Here is a 25,973-nt window from a genome sequence, read left to right on the forward strand (position 1 = left end):
ATACTGAAGGCAAGGGGAAATCAAATTTGGAGCAGTCCAGCAAAGTATTTCCCAATTTCAGCCTAAAATATCAGAATTTTCCAAAAATTAATTCATAGAGGTAGTCCCATAATTGAAATTTATGATATCACTCGTCTAAGCTACACAGAAGTGCCTAAAAGTTTGTGAACTCTTCAGAACGTTCTATATTTCTTCATAATTTTGCTCTAAAGTTACATCTAATTTTCACACAAGTCCTAAAAGTAGATAAATATAACAAAATAAAAAATTTAGGCATGGTCATTTATTTATTGAGGGAAATTAACCAATATCACTTGGCTAGTCAGTGGCTAAAGTATTTAAACCTTTTGGATTAGTAGATAATTTAAAGGTGAAATTAGAATCTGGAGTTTTCAATCAATGGGATGACATCGGATGTGAGTGGGCGACCTGTTTTATCTAAAGAATGGGAATCTATCAAAGTCTTATCTTCATAACATGTTTTTGGAAGTTTATCATGGCACAAACACAGGAGATGTCTAACGAAGAAAGAGTTGTTGATGGTTAGGTTGATTGAAAAACCATCTCTAAAGAGTTTGGGCTCCACCAATCCACTGTCACATGCATTGTGTCCAAATGGAGAAAATTCAAGACCATTACTGCTCGCCCTAGGAGTTGTCAACCAACAAAGATCATGGCAAGACATGTAATAGTCCACAAAGTTTCAAAGGAACCCAAGGGAATCTCTAAGCAACTATAGACCTTTCTCACATTAGCAAATGTTAATGTTCATAAATCCACCTTCAGGACACTGAATAACAATCAATGCTGTGCATGGCAGCATTGCAAAGAGAAAGGGGCTGCTCTCTAAAAATAATTTTTGCGTCCATCTGCAGTTTGGTAAAGATCAACTGGACAAGCCAGAAGGTAACTGGGACAATGTTTTGTGGATAGATAAGACCAAAATAGAATTTTATATATATATATTTTTTTTTTTTAAATGATAAGCATTATATTTGGACAAAGGAAAACACTGCATTCCACCATAAAAACCTCATCCCATCTGTTTTGCTGCATCTAGGCCAGGATGGAACAATGAATTGTGGATTATACCAGCAAATTCTAAAGAAAAATGTCATTGTCCATGAGCTGAATCTTAACAGAACGTAGGTCGTGCAGCAAGACAACAATTCTACTCACACAAGTCGTTCTATCAAAGAATAATTAAAGAAGAATAAAGTTAAGTTTTGGAATGGTCAAGTCAAAGTCCTTGATCCATTATAAATGTTGTAGAAGGACCTGAAGAAACCCACTAACATAACAAAGTTGAAGCTGGTTTGTATAAGGGAATGGGCTAAAAATCCACCAAGGATCACCAATTATCTAATGCGTTTGACATTTATGGCATAACATTTTGATACATGTATCGACGTGTACAAAATGATATATCTCTCTTCTCAATTCTTCTTGGAATTGAACCATCCATAAAGTTCAATAGAAGTAATTTTGAGGCTCACAATAGTTTTATGAATTGGAGGGATTCTAATCTTCTAATTAAGTTTAACTCCATTATTAGGTCATAAATACACTTAACAGCCATTCCTTTCTTACGATTTTAGGAGGGGCAGCACGCTTATGTTTTAACATACAGGAGTACAAATAGGATTAAACTGCATAATCGTAAGATAAATAATATGTTAAAAAGTGAAGAATTCAGCAATAAACAGTTTTGTAAGTTGGAAAAATATGTAATCTGCAACTTAGGCTAATGAGCCATCAAGAGGTTCTTTCTCTTCAGGGCTACCATGTTCTGTGGCAGAGGTGATTTGTTCCACCTCCTTGAGCTCTTTATGATATTTTGCCATAATTGCCGCATAGGCACATCCATAGATTGCAGCTGCCAACATCATTAGGCATACAATTCCACAAATGACTCCAGTGATGACGACAGTGGCTATGGCATGCCTCAAGTTGGCTGGCCGAGGCTTTGGCTTTGGTTCACATTCAGGGTGACTACCCTCCATGTGATCCACATGATATCCGTGTCGGCCATTATTCCTGTGTTCTTGGCTGTGTTGGTGGATACTGGCCATTGGGAATGAAGTGGTGAATAAAGGACAACTTTTATACAATTCAAATGGGATTTTGAGAAGATTGTTTCCTTTATGGTTCTCTGGGCTGGTACAGATCAGCTCATCAATAACATTCCCTAGAAATGGTGAAGAAAAAAAACAAGTCAATGAATGGTTTGGACACATAAATAGAGCTGGAGGTTGGACAATGATGTCTATATAATAATGTTTTTTGGTATTGTAAGTTAAAGCTTACGTAAAGAGACACTGCCATAAAAAAAATTTCATCACATATTAATAGCCTACATGTGAATTTTCTATGTAATTTTACAAAAATCTGGTGGATGTTTTTCTCGATAGACCTTCTTGAAGTCACTTCATGTATTCCACTTCCCATCCTGGCTCTAGTCCACTGTGTTCGGACTTTAGCACAGAAACAGCCTCACACCATTCACTCCAACCAGAGAGGCAAGGCAGGGGGATAAGTGACTGACGTAGAACATCACACATTACATTAAAAACACACACACATTTGGAGAATAATACTTCTGTCATATTGTTATCCCAATTCTACAGCTAGCACTATAATAGCAGATAATATCTTTCCCCTCACAGTAGCAGTAAACTGGCAGCATATTACCTATCTGTATAGGAGTTTTATTTTTATGTGCTGACTCCTGCAGAAGGACAATATTTTATATTTAATGTTCAATTGTATAGTACTGCAGAAATTAACAATAAAAACAGCCAAAAACTGTTAGGGGGTCTTTTACCATACTAAAATACGCCTAAATTAGCTGTATTTTAGGTGCAGGTGGCTATCTGAGATGTTGTCCCTTTCACACCAAGTCTACAATTGTTGGTGTGGCGTGGGCGGGAAAGGGGGCGTGCGGGTAGGCCCGTCTCAATTATCATTTTCTACACTTGTTTTGGGCATATAAAATTTTCTAAATGTACGATAGCTCGGAAGCTGTCTTACATTTAGAACTGGTGCTGAATGCACCGAAGTTATGGAGAGGCCGGCGCCTCTTCATAACTTTGGCGGATCCACCATCAGCACAGGGCCTTTAATAAATGTGCCCCATAATATTTTTCTTATTAATATGAATGCATATGATAGGAAAGTTCTAAAGTTACAATTCCATGAACTGTACATCAAGGTTTTTTTCTCATATTAGTTTTATTGGCTTACTTGACTTGTACTTATTAGTTTTTTGAGGTCCCTGACTTTAAAGGGGTTGCCCAAATTATGAAAAAAATATATATATAGCACTGTAAATCTAATGGGTAGCAATATATAAATGAGCTAAGCAAGTTTTAGGTAAAAAAATATATATATTTCCTCATTTCCCTGGTTCTCTTCTGGCCCTTTGTTTACTTGCAATAACAACAATCTCTGCCCCTCCCCCTGCTTTGCAAAGGGAGTAAATATAAGTGCTGCCCTGAGTGACATGTCTGCCTGCTGGAAGCATCCGATGACGCGTTCCGGCCAGCCAATCACTGTAATGCCAGTAACTAAACATGGCTACAGCATAACAGTGAGTGCCAGTACTTCCCGCACGTTTATTGGCTGCAACAAACGTGTGGGGAGAAGACTCGAGCATCGCGCTCGAGCACACGCGATGCTCGATTCAAAATGGTGTTTGGCCGAGCATGCTCGCCCAACACTAATAAGGACCAATGAGAAAAAAAATATTTTTTTAGCCCATAATGAGTAATATTCATTGATAAAAATTCCCCGAAAGGGTCCATATCCTTTAATGGAATACATTGATAGCATAGTGTGTGAAGGGAATCAGTGTGAACAGGCATGTAAAATTAGAGCACTGAGGACCGAGGCCATTTCTCCACTCACAGCTCTGGGAGTAGAGTCAATATACACAAGATCCATCCTTTTCCATTTTAGCAGATTACACCACTGGATGTGCTGTGCCCTCTGTTAAGCAATAATTCAACTAGACCAAAAATATTCAGGCTATGTGTAGCCACCACAACAACTCTTATTCATTTGGCCTCCCTCTATAGTCCAGGACACATCGACTCTGCTACAATTGTCCCCATTTTGGTGGGTCCAACTCACCTATTCCATTCATTTGAATGCCAGTCATCCAATGTTAAATTTCTCTACAGCTAGATACCTTTTGCCATCTTATTAACAGCTGATTGTCAAAGAATAGAGAACTTAGCATTTTTAAGAGGTTTCCTTCATAAGACAAAAAAGTCATTATTTATTACAGAGAGTCCCACTGCTTAGACCCCCAAACAACCAGTTATCATCTGTGGCGGAAATTAGCAGCATAAATAAAATTCTCCTAAAGCGCCACTACAGGACAAATCAAGTATTGCACAGTGCACATTCGAAATAAATGACCTCCATGTGAAATGCATGGACATGTTATTTTTGGTGGAAATAGTTGAGTAGTGTGTAAAGATTACTTTCTGCCTTCGTTAACTGATCAAAATCAAGCATGCAATGCAATACTAATAATTCTTACTATGTTGAAGTAACATTTGCTTAATCCTGGATTATAATGATGATGATGATAGCAATAACATTTGTTTTCCCGTTAATTCCAAGCCCATATAATTATAGTTCTTTTCTGCATTGGCAACCAAGAAGCCCCTAAAACCCCTGCATGTCTCCGCATATGAAATGAATCAGATAATGGGTTATTTGACACAGACATACAGGCCCATAATCTTTTACCTGGCATAAAGAATAAATATTTTAGGCAGACGTCCTATTTGGACTCTTTGCCGTTCATTTTTCTGTGGATTTTTGGATCCCGTGATACATTTGGATCACAGCTTTTTTTTCACGCAGCTTTTATTTATGGACAGAACCTCCAGAGAAAATAGAGGCAGCTACTGCCAAAAGCCTCTGAATGACTGGCTTGGTTTTCCAAGCTTTATGCTGCAATTTGTGATACGAGCATTTAAAGAAAATAATAATAAAACAACGATATTTTATTGACTGGTTTAGCTGCACCACAAAAATGTGAAGCGTAACAAATAGAAAATGTGCTATCCCTAAAAGTAAAAAAAAGATCATTTGACCCTAGCTCTACGTTTGGATTCTTTTAGTATTTGTATTTCAAATTTTAATCTGAAGGGAACCTGTGACTGTGAAAATGCAGTGCAGTCTGCAGGCAGCCTGTTATAGAGCAGGAGGAGCTGAGCAGATTGATATCCATATTTTTCGCTTTTTAAGACGCACCCGATGATAAGACGCACCCAGATTTTAGAGTAGGAAAATAAGAATTTTTTTTTTTCATCAGACCTCATATCAGCCCACTCAGAGCCTTATAAGACCTCAGATTAGCCCATCAGACCTCAGATTATCCCATCAGACCCCCATCAGGCCTCAGATTAGCCCATCAGTACTCCCAGACCTCAGATTAGCCCATCAGTACCCCCAGACCTCAGATTAGACTATCAGTACCCCCAGGGCCGGTGCAAGTATTTTTGCCGCCCTAGGCAAGATAAAAATTGCCCCCCCCCCCCCTTATCAGATGATCTGCCCATATCATGACATCACATATATTCCACCCCTTTCTCAGCATTTAAATTAAAAGAACTGCTATGTTTCCCTTAGGGTTAATCCAGCTTCTTGTAGCCGTCTCCCTAAAAGCCGCTAGAGGTGCTTCCGCGATTCTCACTGTGAAAATTACAGTGGGAAGACGCGGAACATAGTTTTGAATGCGTGCGCATTTGCAGCTGAGAGGAGGATCGGGGAGAAGAGTTCCCAGTGCCGTCGCTGGAGAAAGGTAAGTGGCTGAAGGGGTTTTAACCCCTTCAGCCCAGTGGGAGGGGGACACAAGGGTGCCCCACTCCTATCAACTATATAGTGCCAGGAAAATGAGTTTGTTTTCCTGGCACTATAGTGCTCCTTTTCCACCAGTACTGCACAGTGTCTTTTCTCTGCAGGAACAGGCTATAGACACCAGTACCACTACATTAAACTGTAGTGGTTCTGGGACTATAGTGTCCTTTTAGGCTCCATTCACATGTCCGCAATTTCGTTCTGCATTTTGTGGAACGGAATTGCGGACCCATTCATTCCTATGGGGCAGCACAATGTGCTGCCCGGACACGTAATTGCGGATCCGCACTTCCGGGTCCGCACTTCCGGGTCCGCACTTCCGGGTCGCAAAAAAATAGAGCATGTCCTATTCTTGTCCGCAATTGCGGACAAGAACAGGCATATTCTATTAGTGCATTTTGCAGACCGCACATTGCCACTTTCCGTGTTTTGCGGATCCGCGGCTCCGTGTATCCGCAAAACATGTTGTGGATGTGTGAATGGAGCCTTAATTTGAGGTAAATTAGTTTCCAATGTAGTATTAATAACTAAACAATTAAATAATAAACATATTGCATTGTCTACTTACCACCAGGACAATAAGATGATCTGGTCTCTGGCTGCAGTCTGGCTCTTGGTTTGGCTCTGGGGACTCCCTTGTCACTCTCTTCTCCCCCCTCCCTCCCTCCCTTGTCACTCTCTTCTCCCCCCTCCCTCCCTTGTCACTCTCTTCTCCCCCCTCCCTCGTCACTCTCTTCTCCCCCCTCCCTTGTCAATCTCTTCTCCCCCCTCCCTTGTCACTCTCTTCTCCCCCCCTCCGTCCCTTGTCACTCTCTTCTCCCCCCCTCTGTCCCTTGTCACTCTCTCCCCCCCTCCCTTGTCACTCTCATTTCCCCTTCCCTTGTCACTCTTACTCCCCCCCTCGCTTGTCACTCTCATTTACTCCCCCCCTCCCTTGTCACTCTCATTTACTCCCCCCTCCCTTGTCACTCTCATTTACTCCCCCCCCACTCCCTTGTCACCCGGTGCGGGGGAGGGCCTGCCGCCGTACTTGAAAAAAAAAAAAACTTGCGGCAACGCTTTTTTTTTTAAACCGCACGGCTGCCTAGGTCGCCTTACAGGTGGCGCCGGCCCTGAGTACCCCCCAGACCTCAGATTAGCCCATCAGTACCCCCACACCTCAGAATAGCCCATCAGTACCCCCAGACCTCAGAATAGCCCATCAGACCTCAGATCAGACTAAAATAAAAATCATCTTACCTGTCCTGCACCGCAGCTCCTCTTTAGCTGTCGAGCTCCCATCTTCCCAGCCTGCACTGAACTGTCACATGACTGCGTGCAGCGTCAGGTCATAGTACGCGCACTACGTCCTGACGCTGTACAGGGTCAGGACAGTGCAGCGCAGGCCCGGAAGATGGGAGCGAGACAGCTGAAGAGGAGCCGCGGCGCAGACCAGGGAGAGTAAATATTACCTGTGCTTGCGGCGCTTCGCTTTCCGCTCCTAATCCCTAATGGAAGCGCTCACTAGTATTTGTTTTATAAAACGCACAGACATTTCCCCCCCACTTTTTTGGGGGGGAAAGTGCGTCTTACAAAGCGAAAAATACGGTATGTATAGTTTTATATAAAAAGATTCAGTAAAGCTTGTAATTCATGCATTTATATCTCTGCTGTTTTCATGATGAGGAGTCAGGCGGGTGATCTTACTCAGTGATTGACTCGGCATGGAGTTAGCTGTCAATCAATAAGTGAGACCGCCCACATGACTCCTCAGCATAGAAAACAGATTTTGGCAGGGGCATAGCTATAGGGAGTGCAGAGGTAGCAGTCGCTACCAGTCCCAGAAGCCTGAGGGGGCCCAACGACCCTTGTGTCATATAAGAAGACACTGGTTTTATAGATAGTGCAAGCTGGGAGAGTTCTGTTATAGATTTTGCACTGGGGCTCAGAATCTTCAAGTTATACTTCTGGCTGAAGGGAAGAGGTTAGGTCAATAATTTGGCTTTGGCTTTGGCTTTGGCATTAAGTGGAGGATGGGGGGGTTTGCCCCAGGCAGCATAAAGGCTATGTGCTCCCCTGCCCCTTGCCACAAAGCATTGAGGGAAGGGTGCCCAAGCTGAACTCTTGCACCGGGGCCCATGAGCTTTTAGCTACGCCCCTGGATTTAGGCTACTTTCACATATGCGTTTTGCCCTTTGATTTTGAGATCTAGCAGAGGATCTCAAAACTGGGTCAAAATACTTCAGTTCGATTTAATATACCCGGATGCATCCATTTTGTTTGGATGCGGTTGTATTAAATTAAAAACTGAACAAACCTGATCCAGCACTAAAAACTTTGTAAATCAATAGGCACCATTGACCTACATTGTTTTTAGTTCCGGATCCAGTTTGTTTAGTTTTGCAGACAGGACACAAAACCACAGCTTGCAATGGTTTTGTGTCCGATCAAAAAAACTGAACAAACCAAAACAGAATGCTTCCGGATGCCTCCTGATCTTGTTTGTTCTGTTTTGTTCCTAATGACAATGAATGGGGACAAAACGGAAGTGTCTTGCCCTGGTTTTGAGACCCTTTGCCAGAACTAGAATGCATAACACATATGTGAAAGTAGCCTTAAATGTAAAAAATACAAGTTTTACTGAATCTTTTCCAATAAAACAGTACATCAATCTGATCAGCTCCTCCTGCTCTTAAACATGATTCCTGCAAATTGGACTGCATTTTTATGTTGGCAGGTTTTTATGGTGACACGTTACCATAACCACTTAAAGGGACTCTGTCACCACTTTCTAACTCCCCCTTTTAAAAGTATTGTTCTCTCCATGGCGCCCTTGTGATTACAAAGGTGTTGTTATAACATAAATTCGCCGTCTCGTTTTGATAAAAATACCTTTTATCTAACCTGTCAATCTTGTGGATAAGGTGCCCAGGGCGTTTCTGAAGGTCTGAAGCTGCCGCCCGCCGCCGCCGCCGTTGGTGCCCAGCTCCTCCCCTGATCCTTTCAGCGCCGCCTGAATGTAAAGAAATCCGCCTCCGGCTCTCGCTCAGTGCCCCCTCCTCCTTTTCAAAGATCCCGCGCGTGCGCACAGGCCTGTGCCTGATGCGCCCGTGCGGACATTTAGAATCAGCCTCATTGAGCGAAGTGCGCATGCGCGCACTTCGCTCAACCTCTTCATAAGACGAGCACTGCAGCCAGCCACTCAGAGCCTGCGGCTCCATACAGCGCTTGGCAGGCTCTGAGTGGCTGGCTGCAGTGCTCGTCTTATAAGGAGGTTGAGCGAAGTGCGCGCATGCGCACTTCGCTCAATGAGGCTGATTCTGAATGTCCGCACGGGCGCATCAGGCACAGGCCTGTGCGCACGCGCGGGATCTTTGAAAAGGAGGAGGGGGCACTGAGCGAGAGCCGGAGGCGGATTTCTTTACATTCAGGCGGCGCTGAAAGGATCAGGGGAGGAGCTGGGCACCAACGGCGGCGGCGGCGGGTGGCAGCTTCAGACCTTCAGAAACGCCCTGGGCACCTTATCCACAAGATTGACAGGTTAGATAAAAGGTATTTTTATCAAAACGAGACGGCGAATTTATGTTATAACAACACCTTTGTAATCACAAGGGCGGCATGGAGAGAACAATACTTTTAAAAGGGGGGGTTAGAAAGTGGTGACAGAGTCCCTTTAAGGACTTATGACGTACCGGTACTCCATGTTTGCCGAGTCCTTAAGGACCCATGACGTACCGGTACGTCCTAACTTTAAAACTACATTGCGGCGGGGGTTAATCGGAACAGGATGTCCGCTGAAATCATTAAGCGGGCATCCTGTCACAACGCCGGGGGGGGGGGGGTCATGTGACCCCACCGCATCGGCGATCGCAGAAAACCGCAGGTCAATTCAGACCTGCGGTTTGCAGCTTTACCTGAGGTTTGCGGCGGCGATCGGCGGTGCCATCGGATCCCTATGCGGCTGTAGGGGGGACCCGATGGCATGGAAGGCAGCGCGATGGCTTCCTTAGGCATCCACGCTGCCTTCCGGTGACAAGCCTGTGAGATCACACCCATGGTGTCATGAGTTGACACCCATGGTGTCATGAGTTGACACCCATGGTATCATGAGTAAGGGCTGGAATTGTCTCTGGTAGCCCGAAACGTGTAGACAAGACTTTTTGTAACCACAATTGGATGTGATTTTACCGCAAGCAAAATAAAGATTCCTTTATCGAAGTGGAGCTGGATTCCTTGAACCTTTTTGCATTTGTACTACCCGGGCCTGACACGGGTTTCCGTGCTCACAGGTGGAGGAGGGGCAGGTGAGAGCTGCTGAACTTCCTGTTATACTTTTATCAGCGTACTTCGGTGTGCTAATACATTATGCTCTGTTTCTCTATGGCACAGGCTGTGGTTAGGGTGACACTAATGTGCCCTAACAACATGGTTACTGAATTTGCAGTTTTGGGCTGCTTCTTAGGCCCCCAGGGCTGGAAGCAGAGGTGTTACCTAGCTTCCAATCAGATCACTGTGACCCAATAGGAAAAATAACACCCTTTTGATCACGCCATGTTCATAGACTGCAGCAATCAAAGGTTTACAGTTTGTGATTGGAGCTATATCTGATCCTGGCTGTAGAGCCAAAGGCTGCTCTAAGAACTGAAGCTGTTAGTTACAGCTAATTGGTGCAGCAGGAGTGCTCACATAAGTAGTCTGCAATGTCTGAAAGGCCTCATGCACATGACCGTTTTTTTTTTGTGGTCCGCAAAACGGATTTCCGTTTTTCCGTGATCCGTGACCGTTTTTTCTTCCGTGGGTCTTCCTTGATTTTTGGAGGATCCACGGACATGAAAAAAAAGACGTTTTGGTGTCCGCCTGGCTGTGCAGAGCCAAACGGATCCGTCCTGACTTACAATGCAAGTCAATGGGGACGGATCCGTTTGACGTTGACACAATATGGTGCAATTGCAAACGGATCCGTCCCCCATTGACTTTAAATGTAAAGTCAGGAGTCCCTATTATACCATCGGATCAGAGTTTTCTCCAATCCGATGGTATATTTTAACTTGAAGCATCCCCATCACCATGGGAACGCCTCTATGTTAGAATATACCATCGGATTTGAGTTAGATTGTGAAACTCAGATCCGACAGTATATTCTAAGACAGAGGCGTTCCCATGGTGATGGGACGCTTCAGGTTAGAATATACTAAAAGAACTGTGTACATGACTGCCCCCTGCTGCCTGGCTGGTGCTGCCAGGCAGCAGGGGGCAGACCCCCCTCCCCCCCTGTATTTAACTCATTGGTGACCAGTGCGGCTCTCCCTCCCTTGTATTTAACTCATTGGTGGCCAGTGCGGCCGCCCCCCCTAATTAAAATGACCGACCCCCCATCATTGGTGGCAGAGGAGAGTTCCAATCGGAGTCCCAGTTTAATCGCTGGGACTCCGATCGGTAACCATGGCAACCAGGACGCTACTGCAGTCCTGGCTGCCATGGTTACTTAGCAATTTTAGAAGCATTATACTTACCTGCCATGTCTGTGACCGGCCGGGCACTCCTTCTACTGGTAAGTGAAAGGTCTGTGCTATAAGCAATGCGCCGCACAGACCTTTCACTTACCAGTAGGAGGAGCGCCTGGCCGGTCACAGACATCGCAGGTAAGTATAATGCTTCTAAAATTGCTAAGTAACCATGGCAGCCAGGACTGCAGTAGCGTCTTGGCTGCCATGGTAACCGATCGGAGCTGCACTGGCCACCAATGTGTTAAATACAAGGGAGGGAGGGGGGCCGGCCGCACTGGCCACCAATGTGTTAAATACAGGGGAGGGAGGGGGGGTCGCACTGGCCACCAATGAGTTAAATACAGGGGGGGAGGGAGGGGGGGTCTGCTGCCCCCTGCTGCCGGGCAGCACCTGCCAGGCAGCAGGGGGTCAGTCATGTACACAGTTCTTTTAGTATATTCTAACCTGAAGCGTCCCCATCACCATGGGAACGCCTCTGTGTTAGAATATACTGTTGGATCTGAGTTTTCACAAAGTGAAAAATCAGATCTAAAAAGCTTTTATGCAGACAGATCCGTGTTTTTTTTTTTCCGTGCATCCGTGTTTTTTCACAGACCCATTGACTTGAATGGGTCCGTGAACCGTTGTCCGTCAAAAAAATAGGACAGGTCATATTTTTGGGACGGACAGGAAACACGGATCACAGATGCGGCTGCAAAATGTGCATTTTCCGATTTTTCCACGGACCCATTGAAAGTCAATGGGTCCGCGAAAAAAAAACTGAAAACGGAACAACGGCCGCGGATGCACACAACGGTCGTGTGCATGAGGCCAAACAGTGATGAAAAAAAAAAAAACTGCATGTGGTCATTAGGGGTTAATAAATTTGGTCTTTCTTACTCCAGGATATTTTTTTATTATGACTGCTGTATAAAATGCGACTCTTATCAAATTCCCCCTTATACTGCACCCTAGGAAAGCCAAGCAGGGCTAGTTAGAAACAAAAAGTCACAGCACTTACAGTTGTCATAGGGTGACATTGCGGCCATACTGCACTGTGGGAAAAATGTGGTGTTACATGGTTGCCATGCATGACCATCTACTACTGGAAGGGATAGGTCCTCCAGAGAGGGACTCTCTACTCTGGTTCATACTGTAAGTGATATCTCAAGTAGTGCAATATAATCCAACTAAAATAAAAGCATAGTCTGACTGGGGGTCCTGAGGATCATCCAGTGGGCCCAGGATATGATATTATACTCTGTGGCACAAATAGAGTGTATCAGCTTTTTGATGAATAATTGCACAAGTAACATATACAACAATATTAGCCCTTGGGGTTATTATTCGTGTTTATTTTTTGATTAGCTTGTTATCATAAGACACTAGAGTTTTCGGTGTACTTGCATTTTAAATAAATGCAGGACACAATGGGGGAATAGTACTGCAGTACACAGTTTGAAAACCCAAGTGAAAACCTGGAGATTTCCTAGTGAAGCCTACAGATGACTACTAGTCATCTCCGTGGAGGCAGACGATGGTTACTTCCATTATGCAATAGTTTAACCAGACTTTAGGACATTTGGACTCAAGCTGGGGCTTTCACATAGACAAATGATGAGAAAAGCTGCTCCCTGGAAGGAATATAATCTAAAATACATTATTAATCCTTATGAATGCTAATATGAGGTATGGGAATGCCTGAAAAGGAGTCTGGATGTCTTCTGTTTCATTCTACAACATGGGAAGTCCCAACAATTCCCCCAAGGAACGTTCCTCAGACATTTCTAAACCTTTTCATTTTTTCTGTCAGGTTACTGATTGTCATCTTGAACCGATTCAGCACATGTCAAAAGACAGATCCCTGATAAAAGACATTAGCTGTGTGGTTCCAATGTCAAAAACAGACAAAGTGAACAGTCGGCTGAAAAGGAAAGTGTCACCTGATAGCAGAGTGGTGCACTATGACTAGGAGTGTTTGTACACTCGAAACGTGTAGGCTAAATTGATTTTAACCTTTGTTCTGGCTTTCAAATAAATGATTTACTATTTACTGGATGCTGAATCTAGTGTTCTAAACTGGAAAGTGAACAATTGAAAGATCAATTTGGATGAATACTGGCACATGGATATAAAGCTCACAACTGTGGTAGAGCTCATAGCGAGGAGAGACAATGCTTCCTGTGAGTTCTTCTCTCCCCTCATTTGAGAGATTGGTGGGTGTCTCAGAACTCAGAGCCGTACTGATCAAAACCATTGGTAGGCAACCTTATTAAAGTGTACCTAGACTTTTACATAAACTTTATTAACACCTGTTGTATATGTGCAGCGAGTGCAGACAGGAGCAGCGATGTGCTATGTGAGCTCCTGCCTCCACTCGCTCCGCTCTGCTAAAAGCCTGTACCGGTCCGATGTGGTAGGCTTTTAGCCTGGCATAAATAAAATAATAGAGTATATTACATATATTATTTTTATCACATGTACAATAGTTTTTTTCCTATAATGTTTATGTAAATGTTTAGATAGGGGTTTTCTGAGTGTTTTATACTGATAACATCAGTATCAGATCAGTTGGGGTCTGAATCCCGACACCCCCACCGATCAGCTGTCTGTAGAAGCCTCAGCACTCCAGTATGTTTTGCGGCTACACCTCTCAGCCCTATTCACTTAAATTGGACTCAGCTTACCTAGGCCATGTGACCGATAAATGTGATGTCACCAAACGTGTGCCACCGCCTCTTCAAACATCTTGATTGGCAGGGGTGCCAGGTGTCGGACCCCCTACAATCACATACTGATGACTTATCCTGAATCTAGGTCATCAGTATAAAACACTCAAAAAATATTATATTTCTATATAGATAATACATGTACAGTTCAACCAAATAAAATGCATTCTGATTTCAGATATTCCCATATCCTGAAGGTTCATTTTTGGAATTGTGCCACAAGAAACAAATATCCTTAAAAGACTGGTGTTTAAACATACACTGAGAAATAATAGGAGTAACTCAATCTTAGAAAAAAAAGTATTGAGAAATGTAATTAAGTATTTGGCTGATGAGCTGTGAAAATATGATGTTTGCAGAATTTGAGACTACTGTTCCTTACACTCTGACATCTGTATACAGTAACAGATCATTTACAATCATGTGTAAAATGAAGGAAGTGGATTTTCGCTAAAACCCTTTTCTCACTCTTAAATTGACCTCCGGCGATGACAGTAATAACATTTCTGTATTAATAGGACTGACTTCATGTGAAAGGACTGTGAGGACTGTAGTATTACATTTTCCATTGTGCTAACAGTGTCAGCTATGTGTGTTTTTTGTCTACTGACCTTTGTATAAAAAGTTCTCCAGCCAAAGCTTTAGAGCTAGAACTGGGCAGCTGCATTGCCAAGGGTTGGACTTTAAAAGCAAAACTTTAAGGTTTGTGAATGTGTCTAGGACCATCCTGTCAACTGCTTGTAGATGGTTGTTTTTCAATCCAAGAAAGGTCAGGTTTCGAGTGTTGCTCCCCAAGGACTCTGGCAAAGTGCTAATGTTGTTAAAAGACAAGTCCAGTTCCTTCAGTGCAAGTAGAGGTGTGAAAACCTGACCTTCAAGATAGTGGATGACATTGCTGGTCAAATTTAGAACCTGGAGGGAACGTAGGTAGTGGAAAGCAAATGGTGGAACTCTTGAAATGGAGTTGTTAGACAAGTCTAAGATTCTGAGGCCAGGAACATTGACAAAGGATGTATAGTTGATCACCCGAATCTGGTTACCCTGTAGTTGAAGTATTTGAGTTTGTGATGGCAAATTACTTGGAACTTCCAAAAGTCCTCTATAGCTGCAGTCAACTGTCCTCGAAGAAGGCTGACAAATGCAGATCTCAGGACACCCCGAAGACGTTTGGAAAAGCAGCATGAGACATGAGGCTAATAGCAGTCCGCCTAAGTAAACACAAAATGAGAGTAAACATTTTGAAATGGGAATTCCTTACAGCACATTTTAAGGGGTTAAAAATCAGTTTTCAAGTGCCCTATGGGAAAATTCTATGTTTCTAGAGAAAGTTCCTACAAACATTACCCTTGTCTATTAGCCAGAGCAGACAGACTAACTCTAAAAATAGACCGTTTTGCTCTGGAGTACTCAGCATGTCCATGCACTGCACAGACAGCCCATTAATTTCAAATAGAATTATGTGATACTCCTTTTTACCTGAGTCGGCACTGTTGGGTAAGTAGATTCCTCTATGACAGGCATGCTCAACCTGCGGCCCTCCAGTTGTTGCAAAACTACAACTCCCAGCATTCCTAGACAGTCTACAGCTATCAGCCTGCAACAGGGCATGGTGGGAGTTGTAGTTTTACAACAGCTGGAGAGCCGCAGGTTGAGCATCCCTGCTCTATGACTTTTCACCGGGGAATCCATCGAACAAATTTAACAATATTGGTCTGAGAAGTAAGTTTAAGGCTCCACATTCCAGAAAATATAAATCACCTTGATACCGTATATCATGCAACTTCCCTACTGTTTATTTTTGCCCTTATGGTTATATTATTTCATTTGTGGACCATCGGAAACTGCAAATTACTTTGGTATATTTAATGTGAATAAAGAAACTAGTCTAAACAGAGGTGATGAAGACGGAGCAGGTGTCATAGTTTCAGTCACATTTTAGTGTAAGTTTGGTTTTAAATATGAACACTAGAATGTGCTTCCATTAAAAGGGATATCCAGGAATTTAAAATTTCTTAGACTAGATAGTCAGAATTAGATAGGTAGGGATGCAAAGAAGGTTCTGTAGCCCATTGATTCATGCTGCATCGCCTTCACTGTTTACCAGGCACAGCGCCATACTTCTAGTAGTGGCTGTTGGTGTATTACAGCTTTGTCCTGTTCACTTGATTGGGCAGAGCTGTAGTCAGCTGCAAGGTATCTTCACCCTGGATAGATATGTTGCAGGTTTTCTGTTCAGATTTTTCAGGTGGAAAATATACAGCGTAATATAGATTCAGCAAAGTGGATCACATTTTAACAAATCTCATCCACGTGTTACAGAAGAAGTCAGTGCCGAATCTGTGTAAAACTTAAAGAGAAACTGTCATCCTGATTTTTGACTATTATTTACAATCATAAAGTACAGTAGTAGTACTGCAGATAAAGAGTCCAGGACACTATTTTTATGTTCCTACTCGCTCCATTCCCTTGCTGTCAGCATTTATAGCTGCATTGAAATACATTTTCAGGACTGCTGTGCACGCTGTGCTAACATAATAGAGAGGACTCATGGGAGCAGGAACAGCAGTCCTGACTATGTAGGGTAACCAGGGTGAGACGAAAAATAAAAAATAGTGATTTAGATCCCTTATCTGAAGTACTACTGTTGTATTACCTCAGATAATAGTCCAAAATCGGGATGACAAATTCCCTTCAACCTGTGGTGTGGACTACAAAGACAAACTCATTCTAGACGTGTAAAACATAGAGGGGTAAAATATACAGATCTTGCAGTGAATTTCACCAAAAAATTTGTGGCAAATAAACAAAAAATGATTTTTTTGTGCTGTATTTTACATTTCATCTACCCTTAAACCATGCACAGCAATGAAGGAGACCTTTAGACAGTTGGGATTGCCAAGAGCTTGACCACTACAATCTAATATGGATGACCTATCCTGAGGCTAGACCAGGATATCCTTATTAAGGTTATGTGCAGTGCGCACTAGTAATAGACCACAGCTTCATCTAAGGTTCAAATTAACTTAGCATAGAAGTAGAAAATACTACTACATTACCTAAACTGAGTTATCACAATCTACAGTTGAACATTGACTAACCCATCTTTGTTTTATACTCCATATGCACAGCCTAAAGCAAATAATATTCTCCTGAATGCCTCACAAAGGAAAATGCTTTTCTGAAGTCCTCCTCGCTGGCAAACACTAAAGGACAAGGGATTCCCGACTGATATGCAGCCTGCAGAGGCGTACAGTACTTTCCCCTCAACACGGTGACATCTGAACAATGCTTTTCAAAGCAGTCACCCTTATATTAAATAACAGTTTGATCACCTGCGTATCACAGACGGCGTGGTTAATCTTCTATTCATCTCAGGCAACCTTTCATGCATGCAGAACTTCACAGCTTTGTTTTTGCACATTTTATATCGGACCTTCACAGAGGTTGGCATTGCTTTGAGTATTTTTCCAGTGTGAAAATTAGATTACTAGATTATGGCCTTACTTTCAAGGGTCAATGTGCCATAGAGGCAGTCCAACCGACTGCTATGGGGGTCCTGGTGAGACAGGGGCTCAAATTTAATTGTCCTTATTCCTATTGCTATTAGATGGTACAAACACCAAGTCCTTCTGGGTGAAATTACCTGGTACTCAGACATGAGGAAATTTCTTAAAATTTGATTGAGCTTCGATTCGGTAGGACAATTTTAACCGGAACCAGACTACTTACAAAACTCTCTCTCTCTTATTCTCTCTCCTTCGATTCTGTGGATTCAAATTACACAGAATTTGGGTTTATTAGAATTCGATATTTTGGGAAAATTCTGGTTGAATTTTAAAATATTAGACATTCAGGTCCATTGGTGCTGTAGTGTGGGTCCATTTTGGTCAATGATATGAGGCCCCTCTATGTGCAAAAATACTCATGTCTGTGTATCACAGATGGCATGGTTAATCTGGAATTAATTTGGATTTACCTGGTACTTAGACATGAGCGAATTTCTTAAAATTTCATTGACCTCCAATTTGGCAAGACAAATTCGACCCGAATCAAAAGTGCACATATTCCCTAGAAAACTCTCTATTTCTCAATTTCGATTCTGCTGAATTGAATTTCACATAATTCAGGTTTTTTAGAATTAGAACTTTTTGGAAAATTATGGTTTAATTTTCAAAATTTAGAACTGATTCATTTAGGTCGATTGGTACTGTAGTGTTGGGTCCATTTTGGTCTATGATATTGGGCCCCTCTACTCTCACTATTTAACGTAAACGTGTTATTGCTGTGGAATTACATATCAAAGAAAAAGTTTGTTCTCTGAAAGTTCTCAGAAGAGTCAATCCAAAGTTTGTCACTCCAAGTCATTCTCTGGGAGATTTAATTGAAAGAGAGTTTCCTAGCGTTCATTCATGGCTGGTGTCACAGATATCTCTATATCTCACAGCCAACTTTGCTTTCTCAGTACTTGAACTTGTCCTTTATCTACTGTTAAAACATTTGTCAGGAGGAATTGTTAAAATGATAAATGAGGTCACAAGATCACAAAGTGATATTCAATCCTGAAGTTGTGACCTACACCCAAGATCCGTGACTGCGATTAAGATATCTGGGACTTAAGAAAATACTCTATTGTTCACAGATTCTTTCTTTCTCTCTGAGAGTGGAGGGGAAGTGTTCACCTATTTTTTATGGCTCCCCGGACAGAATAAAATAATTACCCTATATTGTGCAATGTCAGTTTTATTTTTTCGTGAGGCAAACATCTGGTACAAGCAACAGAAGCCCCATTTTCATGAAGATTTTTAAGAGAAATGTTTGCATTAAATGTTTTTTTTAATAGCATTTTATATAGTGTTCGTGAACATTTTTTGATTTAACCCTTTAGTGTAATTTTTTAAAATTTTTATTTAATAATAAGAGTAATAAATGTTAGAGAGGGTTCTCAGGGACTTAAAGAGATATTTGCAATGATGGTTCAGTTGGGTGTTAGCAGTTGTGGTGGGTGTTACTGCACAACTGACACTGGCAGCACTGATTGCACAGTGTCAGACTGTGCAGAGACAAACACCTACTGTTAACACCCATCTGGACCTTCATTTCAAACTACTAGCAATTCATTCAGAATTTGAATAAGAATAAATAACAAATGGTACAATATATAGCATAGTTGCTCTAAAATGTCAGGATAGCTTACAGGTCTTCTTTAAAGGCTATGTACAGCTTCGGGGGCATTTTTAAAAATTATTGCATTGTACTCATTTTGAGCTAAAAATAATTTTTTTAATTGATCTATATTAAAAATATGGCATCCTCTTTTCTGTACAGAGCTGAGATGCTCTAGTAGCACTCTTTGGGTTTTGCCTTTTCTGTCAGACCAGGAGCTGACAGACTCCTTATCTCTGCTCTCTAACCTCCTAAACACTCATTACAGTTCAGTTCTTATCTTACTGATGAGAATGTGGCTTAATGAAGTGTTTGTGACCTCTCAGTAGTTTAGAGGTAAGGTTTATTAGATAACGGAACAAAGTGAAAGTACCAGTCAGACAGTTAGAAAAACAGTTAACCCTTTGTGACAGAACAGCTCAATATTTTAATAAATGGCTAATTGAAAAAAAGTTTTTTAGCCAAAAGTAAGTAACATGCAATCATAAAAAAAATTGCCTCCGAAGGTGTACATAGCCTTTAAGGCAGGGATGCCCAACCTGCGGCCCTCCAGCTGTTGTAAAACTACAACTCCTACCACGCTTGGCTATAGGCTGATAGCTGTAGGGTGTCTGGGCATGCTGGGAGTTGTCGTTTTGCAACAGCTGGAGGGTTGAGCATCGCCGGTTGAGCATCCCTGCTTTAAGGGAATCAGTCTTTGATCAGTGTCTGACCTTGAGAACCCTTGAGAAGCCTTACTAATCAGCACTATAGTTCCTTAATTCTTATCCTCATGGGTTTTACCCCCACCAAACAACCAAGGAACCCTTTAACGACGTAAATAAATTATGGGGCAAATAATCGTACAATCAGCTTGAGCCAATTTTACAATCATAACCCAAGCCTACGAATAAGTAAGGCTCCAGACTACAGCAATGCAATATATATATATTTTTTCCATTATGTTCTTGTGTAGATTTAATAAACCTTGTTTTATCATTGTAAATTACTTTGCAGTCTGTAGCTTTTCTTCTATGGTAGGGTTGGGCTATAAATGAAGAGTAGGATAAAATGGTTTTATGTTAGAGCAGGGCTTGATGGAGCAGAACATGTCACAGAGCTTCCAGATTGAGGAATCAGTGCTCCCCGTGTCATGTCCCCCTGGAGCTCTGTACTTGACATTTAGTGGGAGCATGTCATTTTTGCACATACGTTTTAAAAAAAAAATTGAAATAGAATACATATTGGAGCCCAATAGGTAGCACTGACTTAGTAATGTTAAATAGAATATCAGGTTTCCATTGTAATTTCTTTTACTCTCTTCCTGGTAATCGCACCTGACGGAAATTTTTCTTTGGACAAGGTCAGAATACCGATACATGAGCATTGGCGGCATTTACTGTGAACTATAACATGATGAAAATTTAAAAATCTATTATCTGCACATAACACGCCCCCCCCCCCCCCCCTAAAAAAACAAAACAAAAAAAAACACTATTTTTTTAAATATGCACTCTGGACAAAAAACCCTTATGTTGTACAGACTTCCTTAAAAGAAATCCATTCAAAGAATAAAATAGAAAAACATTTAAAAAGTCTGTTACATACAAGATCTGGAAACTGGTAATCAGGTGCTCTAAACCAGTGTTTCCCAACCAGTGTGCCTCCAGCTGTTGCAAAACTACAACTCCCAGCATGCCCGCACAGCCGAAGGCTGTCCGGTCATGCTGGGAGTTGTAGTTTTGCAACAGCTGGAGGCACACTGGTTGGAAAACACTGCTCTAAACAATGCATAGACAGTGCAGATATAGTCAGATGCCAAATGGTGAACCCCTATTTGTTTTACTGTATCATAATGTTCCAATCGCGACAAAGTGACTAGTGGGAGAAAAAAACAAAACGACCGGGCAGCTATTTTTTGTTCAGTGCTTCTCATGAAACAGATGTATGAGTAATGAGTATGATACCGCTTACAGCCATGATGTGTGGTAAAATATATCTAAATTATCCAAATACCCTTTTAAGGGAACTTTCACACTAGCGTTTTTTGTTTTCCAGTATTGAGTTCCGTCACAGGAGCTCAATACCAGAAAAAAACTGATCAGTTTTATCCTTATGCATTCTGAATGGAGAGCAGTCCGTTCAGGATGCATCAGTTCAGTCCCTTTTACGTTTTTTGGATTGAGAAAATACCGCAGCATGCTGCAGTTTTATCTCCGTTCAAAAATACTGATCACTTGCCGGAATGCCGGATCCGGCATTAATTTACATTGAAGTGTATTAGTGTCGGATCCGGCATTAAGTGTCTTGGCAAAACGGACCCGGCTTTTCGGTCTGCGCATGCCCCAAAAAATTTATAACGGATCAGTTTTTCCGGAAGACACTGGAGAGACGGATACGGTATTGCAATGCATTTGTCAGACGGATCCGCATCTGGATCCGTCTGACAAATGACAACAGTTTGCGTCCGGATTGCCGATCCGGCATCCTCTGCCACAAGTGTGAAAGTACCCTAAGCATTTAACATCCACCATACATATGATAATCCAAAAAGTTCCATACGTTATTTCAGACCACTGTACCTGCAGTACACTGTTCAATACTACATGTAGATATTTACAGATAGATAGATAATGATACACATATACAAGATAGATAGATATTAGATAAATAAAAAATGGATAGACAGACAGATAGTCTGATATAAAACAGATAGCTAAAAATAGATAGATAGATAGACAGATAGATAGATAGATAGATAGATAGATAGATAGATAGATAGATAGATAGATAGTGATACACATAGATAAAATAGATATTATATTAGATAGATAGATAGATAGATAGATAGATAGATAGATAGATAGATAGATAGATAGATAGATAGATAGATAATTTGACAATCTCTACACAGGATGGCAGGTACTGTATACTATAAAGGTATATTCATCTCTGCTGCAGCATTTCTATGATATCACACACTTCCAGCACACACTCTGCTCTCACACGTGTGTCCATGTGCATGCTTAGCCTCTGCAGATGTCTCCACATATGACCTTTTTATTTTTTTCCTTTCAGTGAACCACGTACATATTTTATGAGTTTCTCTCACTGGGGGCTCAGGGGAGAATTATCTTCTAAATCTCAGGAAAAGTTGTAGGAAATTGCTGTAGGGTTGAGAAATGTTAACACCGGGGATGATTTTTTTCTTTTTTTTTTTTGTGGATATTTTTCTCACCTTTCATTGCTGACCGCGCTGTCGGCCCTGTTACCAGGTTTTCTTAAAAGTGAAGTGCAGAAAGAAAAACATTGGCAAAGTTGGGACTTGTCTGCTTATCAATCCATCTTCATTAACGACCTTCATCCGAGCGAGACACGCTCCTTCTCATCGCCTCGACACTCCCGCGTTGTTGTAAGTCGCCCATCAGGTGCACAACTGGCTATTTTTGCATCCAGAAGCCCCCTCATAATATTATTTTTTTTCCAGGCATCATCAAAGAGATGCTGTCTGCTTTACTCACTCAACAGGGCCGGGGAGTGACTTGACTGTCGTGTCAGAGTGGACAGCTGTAACAAGCAAATCTCATCCTCAGTCCTAGTCCTTTCTCTGACTTTAATCTGCCTGAAATCGAGGTCATACAATTAAGCTGCCTTTTAATCCCGTGTTGGTCCTGAATTCTTCTGAATTATTGCTCGTGCCAGTTACGGCGAAATCAGGGGACAGCGACGGACGTGTAATTCTGGTCACCGAGGCTCACCACGGGAGGCCGTGTGTTCGTGTGTGTATCGCTACCCACCGATTTGCATGTTGATGACAGAGTTGGACAGCTCAACTTGTTTGCATTACCCCGAGGATTATTCCTTGTGACATCTGAAAAGATTGCACTCGCTGAGCTGACACAAATTTGGGATACGGATTTTAACTTCTTTTTTAAGAGAATGGGATTAGCTATTCTTTCCAAGTAGCCGCTGATAGATAAATTTAGAGCGCACTTGTCTTACGCTTGTCTATATATACATATAACTACATGCAGTGTATAGTGGAGGACTTTGGTCTCATGAGTGATCCAGGCATACCTTCAGTCGGGACGTCGTCGCTCAGGTTACAAAGAACGCGAGAGCATGCTAAGGGTTAAACTTTTCATGAGAGTCACGCTTCTTCCCGACGCAGCTGCCCTTCAATTCTATCTGCTATTTGTAGTGTATCTAAAATTAACGTGACAAATGAACTCTCCATGCCGCTCCGTGAAATAGACATCAATAAAGATGTTCTCGGATTAAACAGACGTGATGAGGTTTCCGTGTGGCTGAGGAGCAAAAGGCAAATGCAAACAAGGACTACAAGTAGCAGCACACTGCCATGCACTAAGACACATGTAAACACTGGAAACATGAATAAATGGAAACTTCATTCCTGCTTTAGTTGATATATGACAATTAGAAGCTCTTCTTGCGCGTTTTGATCACAATTATGTTGGGCCCATCTACTGTACCATAAACAAGGTGGCTTCCAAAAGATGGGACCTGCACTAACAGTCTTTCGTCCCCTGAGCTTTTGGCCTACAAAATTTCATGGCGATGTAGAATCCAGCTGTATCACACTCTGACTAAAAGCCTTGGGCAGATGGGTGGCAGTGCATGGTCCAAAAAGAGGAAGCCACTCCTCCAAATGTACAATGCAAAGTTAGACATGCCCAGTTGGTATATAGGCTACTCAGGTGGCAGCGGCAGCTTCTCTGCAATTGCGCCGATACTTGGAGCAATGGTTAAGGGGCGAGTCATTGAGCAGATCGGTGGAAGTGCATAGTCCAAAAGGGGGTAGCCGCTCCTCCAAATACAGTTTTGTTTAAAATAATAGCAGTGTGTTTAAAAAAGTGAATAAAGCTCAAGATCCTTCTAATAGCTTCTATTTCCATACACACAAATGCATTGGGAACACTACACATTCTATTCTAAATCAACACAAGAAGAAAATATATCAAATTTGTGTTGTTCCTCTAAAAACATTGAAGAAAAGTGAATATTAGACTGTTCAAAAAAATAGCAGTGTTTGTATTCTTCTTTACAAACTCAAACATTCACTATATAAACTGAAAAATGTTTGAAGATTTTGCTTTTTTTTTAATCACTTAACTAATATTTAGTTGTATAACCGCTGTTTCTAAGAACTGCAGGACATCTGTGTTGCATGGAGTCAACCAACTTCTGGCCCCTGTGAACAGGTATTCCAGCCCTGGATGATTGGACTACATTCCACAGTTCTTCTCTATTTCTTGGTTTTGCCTCAGAAACTGCATTTTTTATGTCACCCCACAAGTTTTCTATTGGATTAGGATCCGGGGATTGGGCTGACCACTCCATAACGTCAGTCTTGTTGGTATGGAACCAAGATGTTGCACGTTTACTGGTGTGTTTGGGGTCATTGTCTTGTTGGAACACCCATTTCAAGGGCATTTCCTCTTCAGTAAAAGGCAGCATGACCTCTTAAAGTATTCTGATGTATTCAGACTGATCCATGATCCCTGGTATGAGATAAATAGGCCCAACACCGCAGTATCAGAAACATCCCCATATCATGGTTCTTGCGCCACCATGCTTCACTGTCTTCACAGTGTACTGTGGCTTGAATTCTGTGTTTGGGGGTCGTCTGACAAACTGTCTCCGGCCACTAGACCCAAAAAGAACAATCTTACTTTCATCAGTCCACAAAATGTCTCTTTAGGCCGGTCAATGTGGTCTTTGGCAAATTGTAACCTCTTCAGCACATGCCTTTTTTTCAACAGTGGGACTTTGCGGGGGCTTCTTGCAGATAGCTTGGCTTCACATAGGGGTCTTCTAATTGTAACAGTACTCACAGGTAACTTTAGACCTTCATTGATCTTCCTGGAGCTGATTGTTGTCTGAGTCCTTGCCATTTGGGCTATTCTTCTATCCATTCCAATGGTAGTTTTTCGCTTTCTTCCACGTCTTTCAGGTTTTGGTTGCCATTTTAAAGCATTTGCTATCATTTTTGCTGAGCAGCCTATCATTTTCTGCACTTATTTATATGTTTTCCCCTCTCCAATCAACTTTTTAATCAAGGTACACTGTTCTTCTAAACAATGTCTGGAACGACCCATTTTCCTCAGAATTTCAGAGAGAAATGCACTGTAACCAGCATGTACAACATTTTCTGCCTTCCATCCTTAAATAAGGACAATAATTGCCACCTGTTTTTCAAAGAATGACTTACCTCACTCATTGAACTCCACACTGCTATTATTTTATACATGCCCCTTTCAATAAGTGATTGAATCAGCAGCATGCATGTCATGACTGTTGGGTCTGTTGGATTTCTATTACTCTATTACACCTGCTAGTAAATTATTTGCCCAGTAGAAATATAATTTCTACCAAATATTGTGATTGATCAGGTTAGTTATGTCTGACTGCTATTATTTTGAACACAACTGTATACAGTGCAAAAGACAATGTTAAACCAGTACCTTTAAACAATATGAAAAAATGGGTTCAGGTGCATGCTACCATGGCTGCCATGTAAAAGGAAACAAGGACTATAAGTAGCAATACACTACCATGCACCAAGACACATGCAAACACTAGAAACATGAATACATGTTAACTGCATAGCTGTTATACTTACTATATGAGAATTAGAAGCTCTTTGAGCACGTTTGATCAAAATTGTGTCAGTCCCATCTTCCAGAGAAAAGGTGGCTCCAAAAGACCCGCACTAAAAGACTTACCTGCCTGAGCTTTTGGC

General features: G+C 41.8%; 2 protein-coding genes across 2 annotated transcripts in view; one reads left to right on the top strand and one right to left on the bottom strand.

Annotated features, from left to right (window-relative positions):
• CACNA2D3 (calcium voltage-gated channel auxiliary subunit alpha2delta 3) overlaps positions 1-25,973 on the top strand; it is a 959,782-nt gene that overhangs the window by 765,718 nt on the left and 168,091 nt on the right. The window lies entirely within an intron of this gene.
• On the bottom strand, positions 1,380-22,948 carry LRTM1 (leucine rich repeats and transmembrane domains 1). The gene is made up of 3 exons (XM_040407726.1): positions 22,449-22,948; positions 14,680-15,276; positions 1,380-2,188 (listed from the first exon to the last, which is right to left on the bottom strand). Exons 1-3 carry the CDS (start codon positions 22,453-22,455, stop codon positions 1,740-1,742), a joined length of 1,053 nt encoding a protein of 350 aa, XP_040263660.1. The 5' UTR covers positions 22,456-22,948; the 3' UTR covers positions 1,380-1,739.

This window comes from Bufo bufo, chromosome 9, assembly GCF_905171765.1.
Source record: "Bufo bufo chromosome 9, aBufBuf1.1, whole genome shotgun sequence".
Taxonomy (NCBI): domain Eukaryota; kingdom Metazoa; phylum Chordata; class Amphibia; order Anura; family Bufonidae; genus Bufo; species Bufo bufo.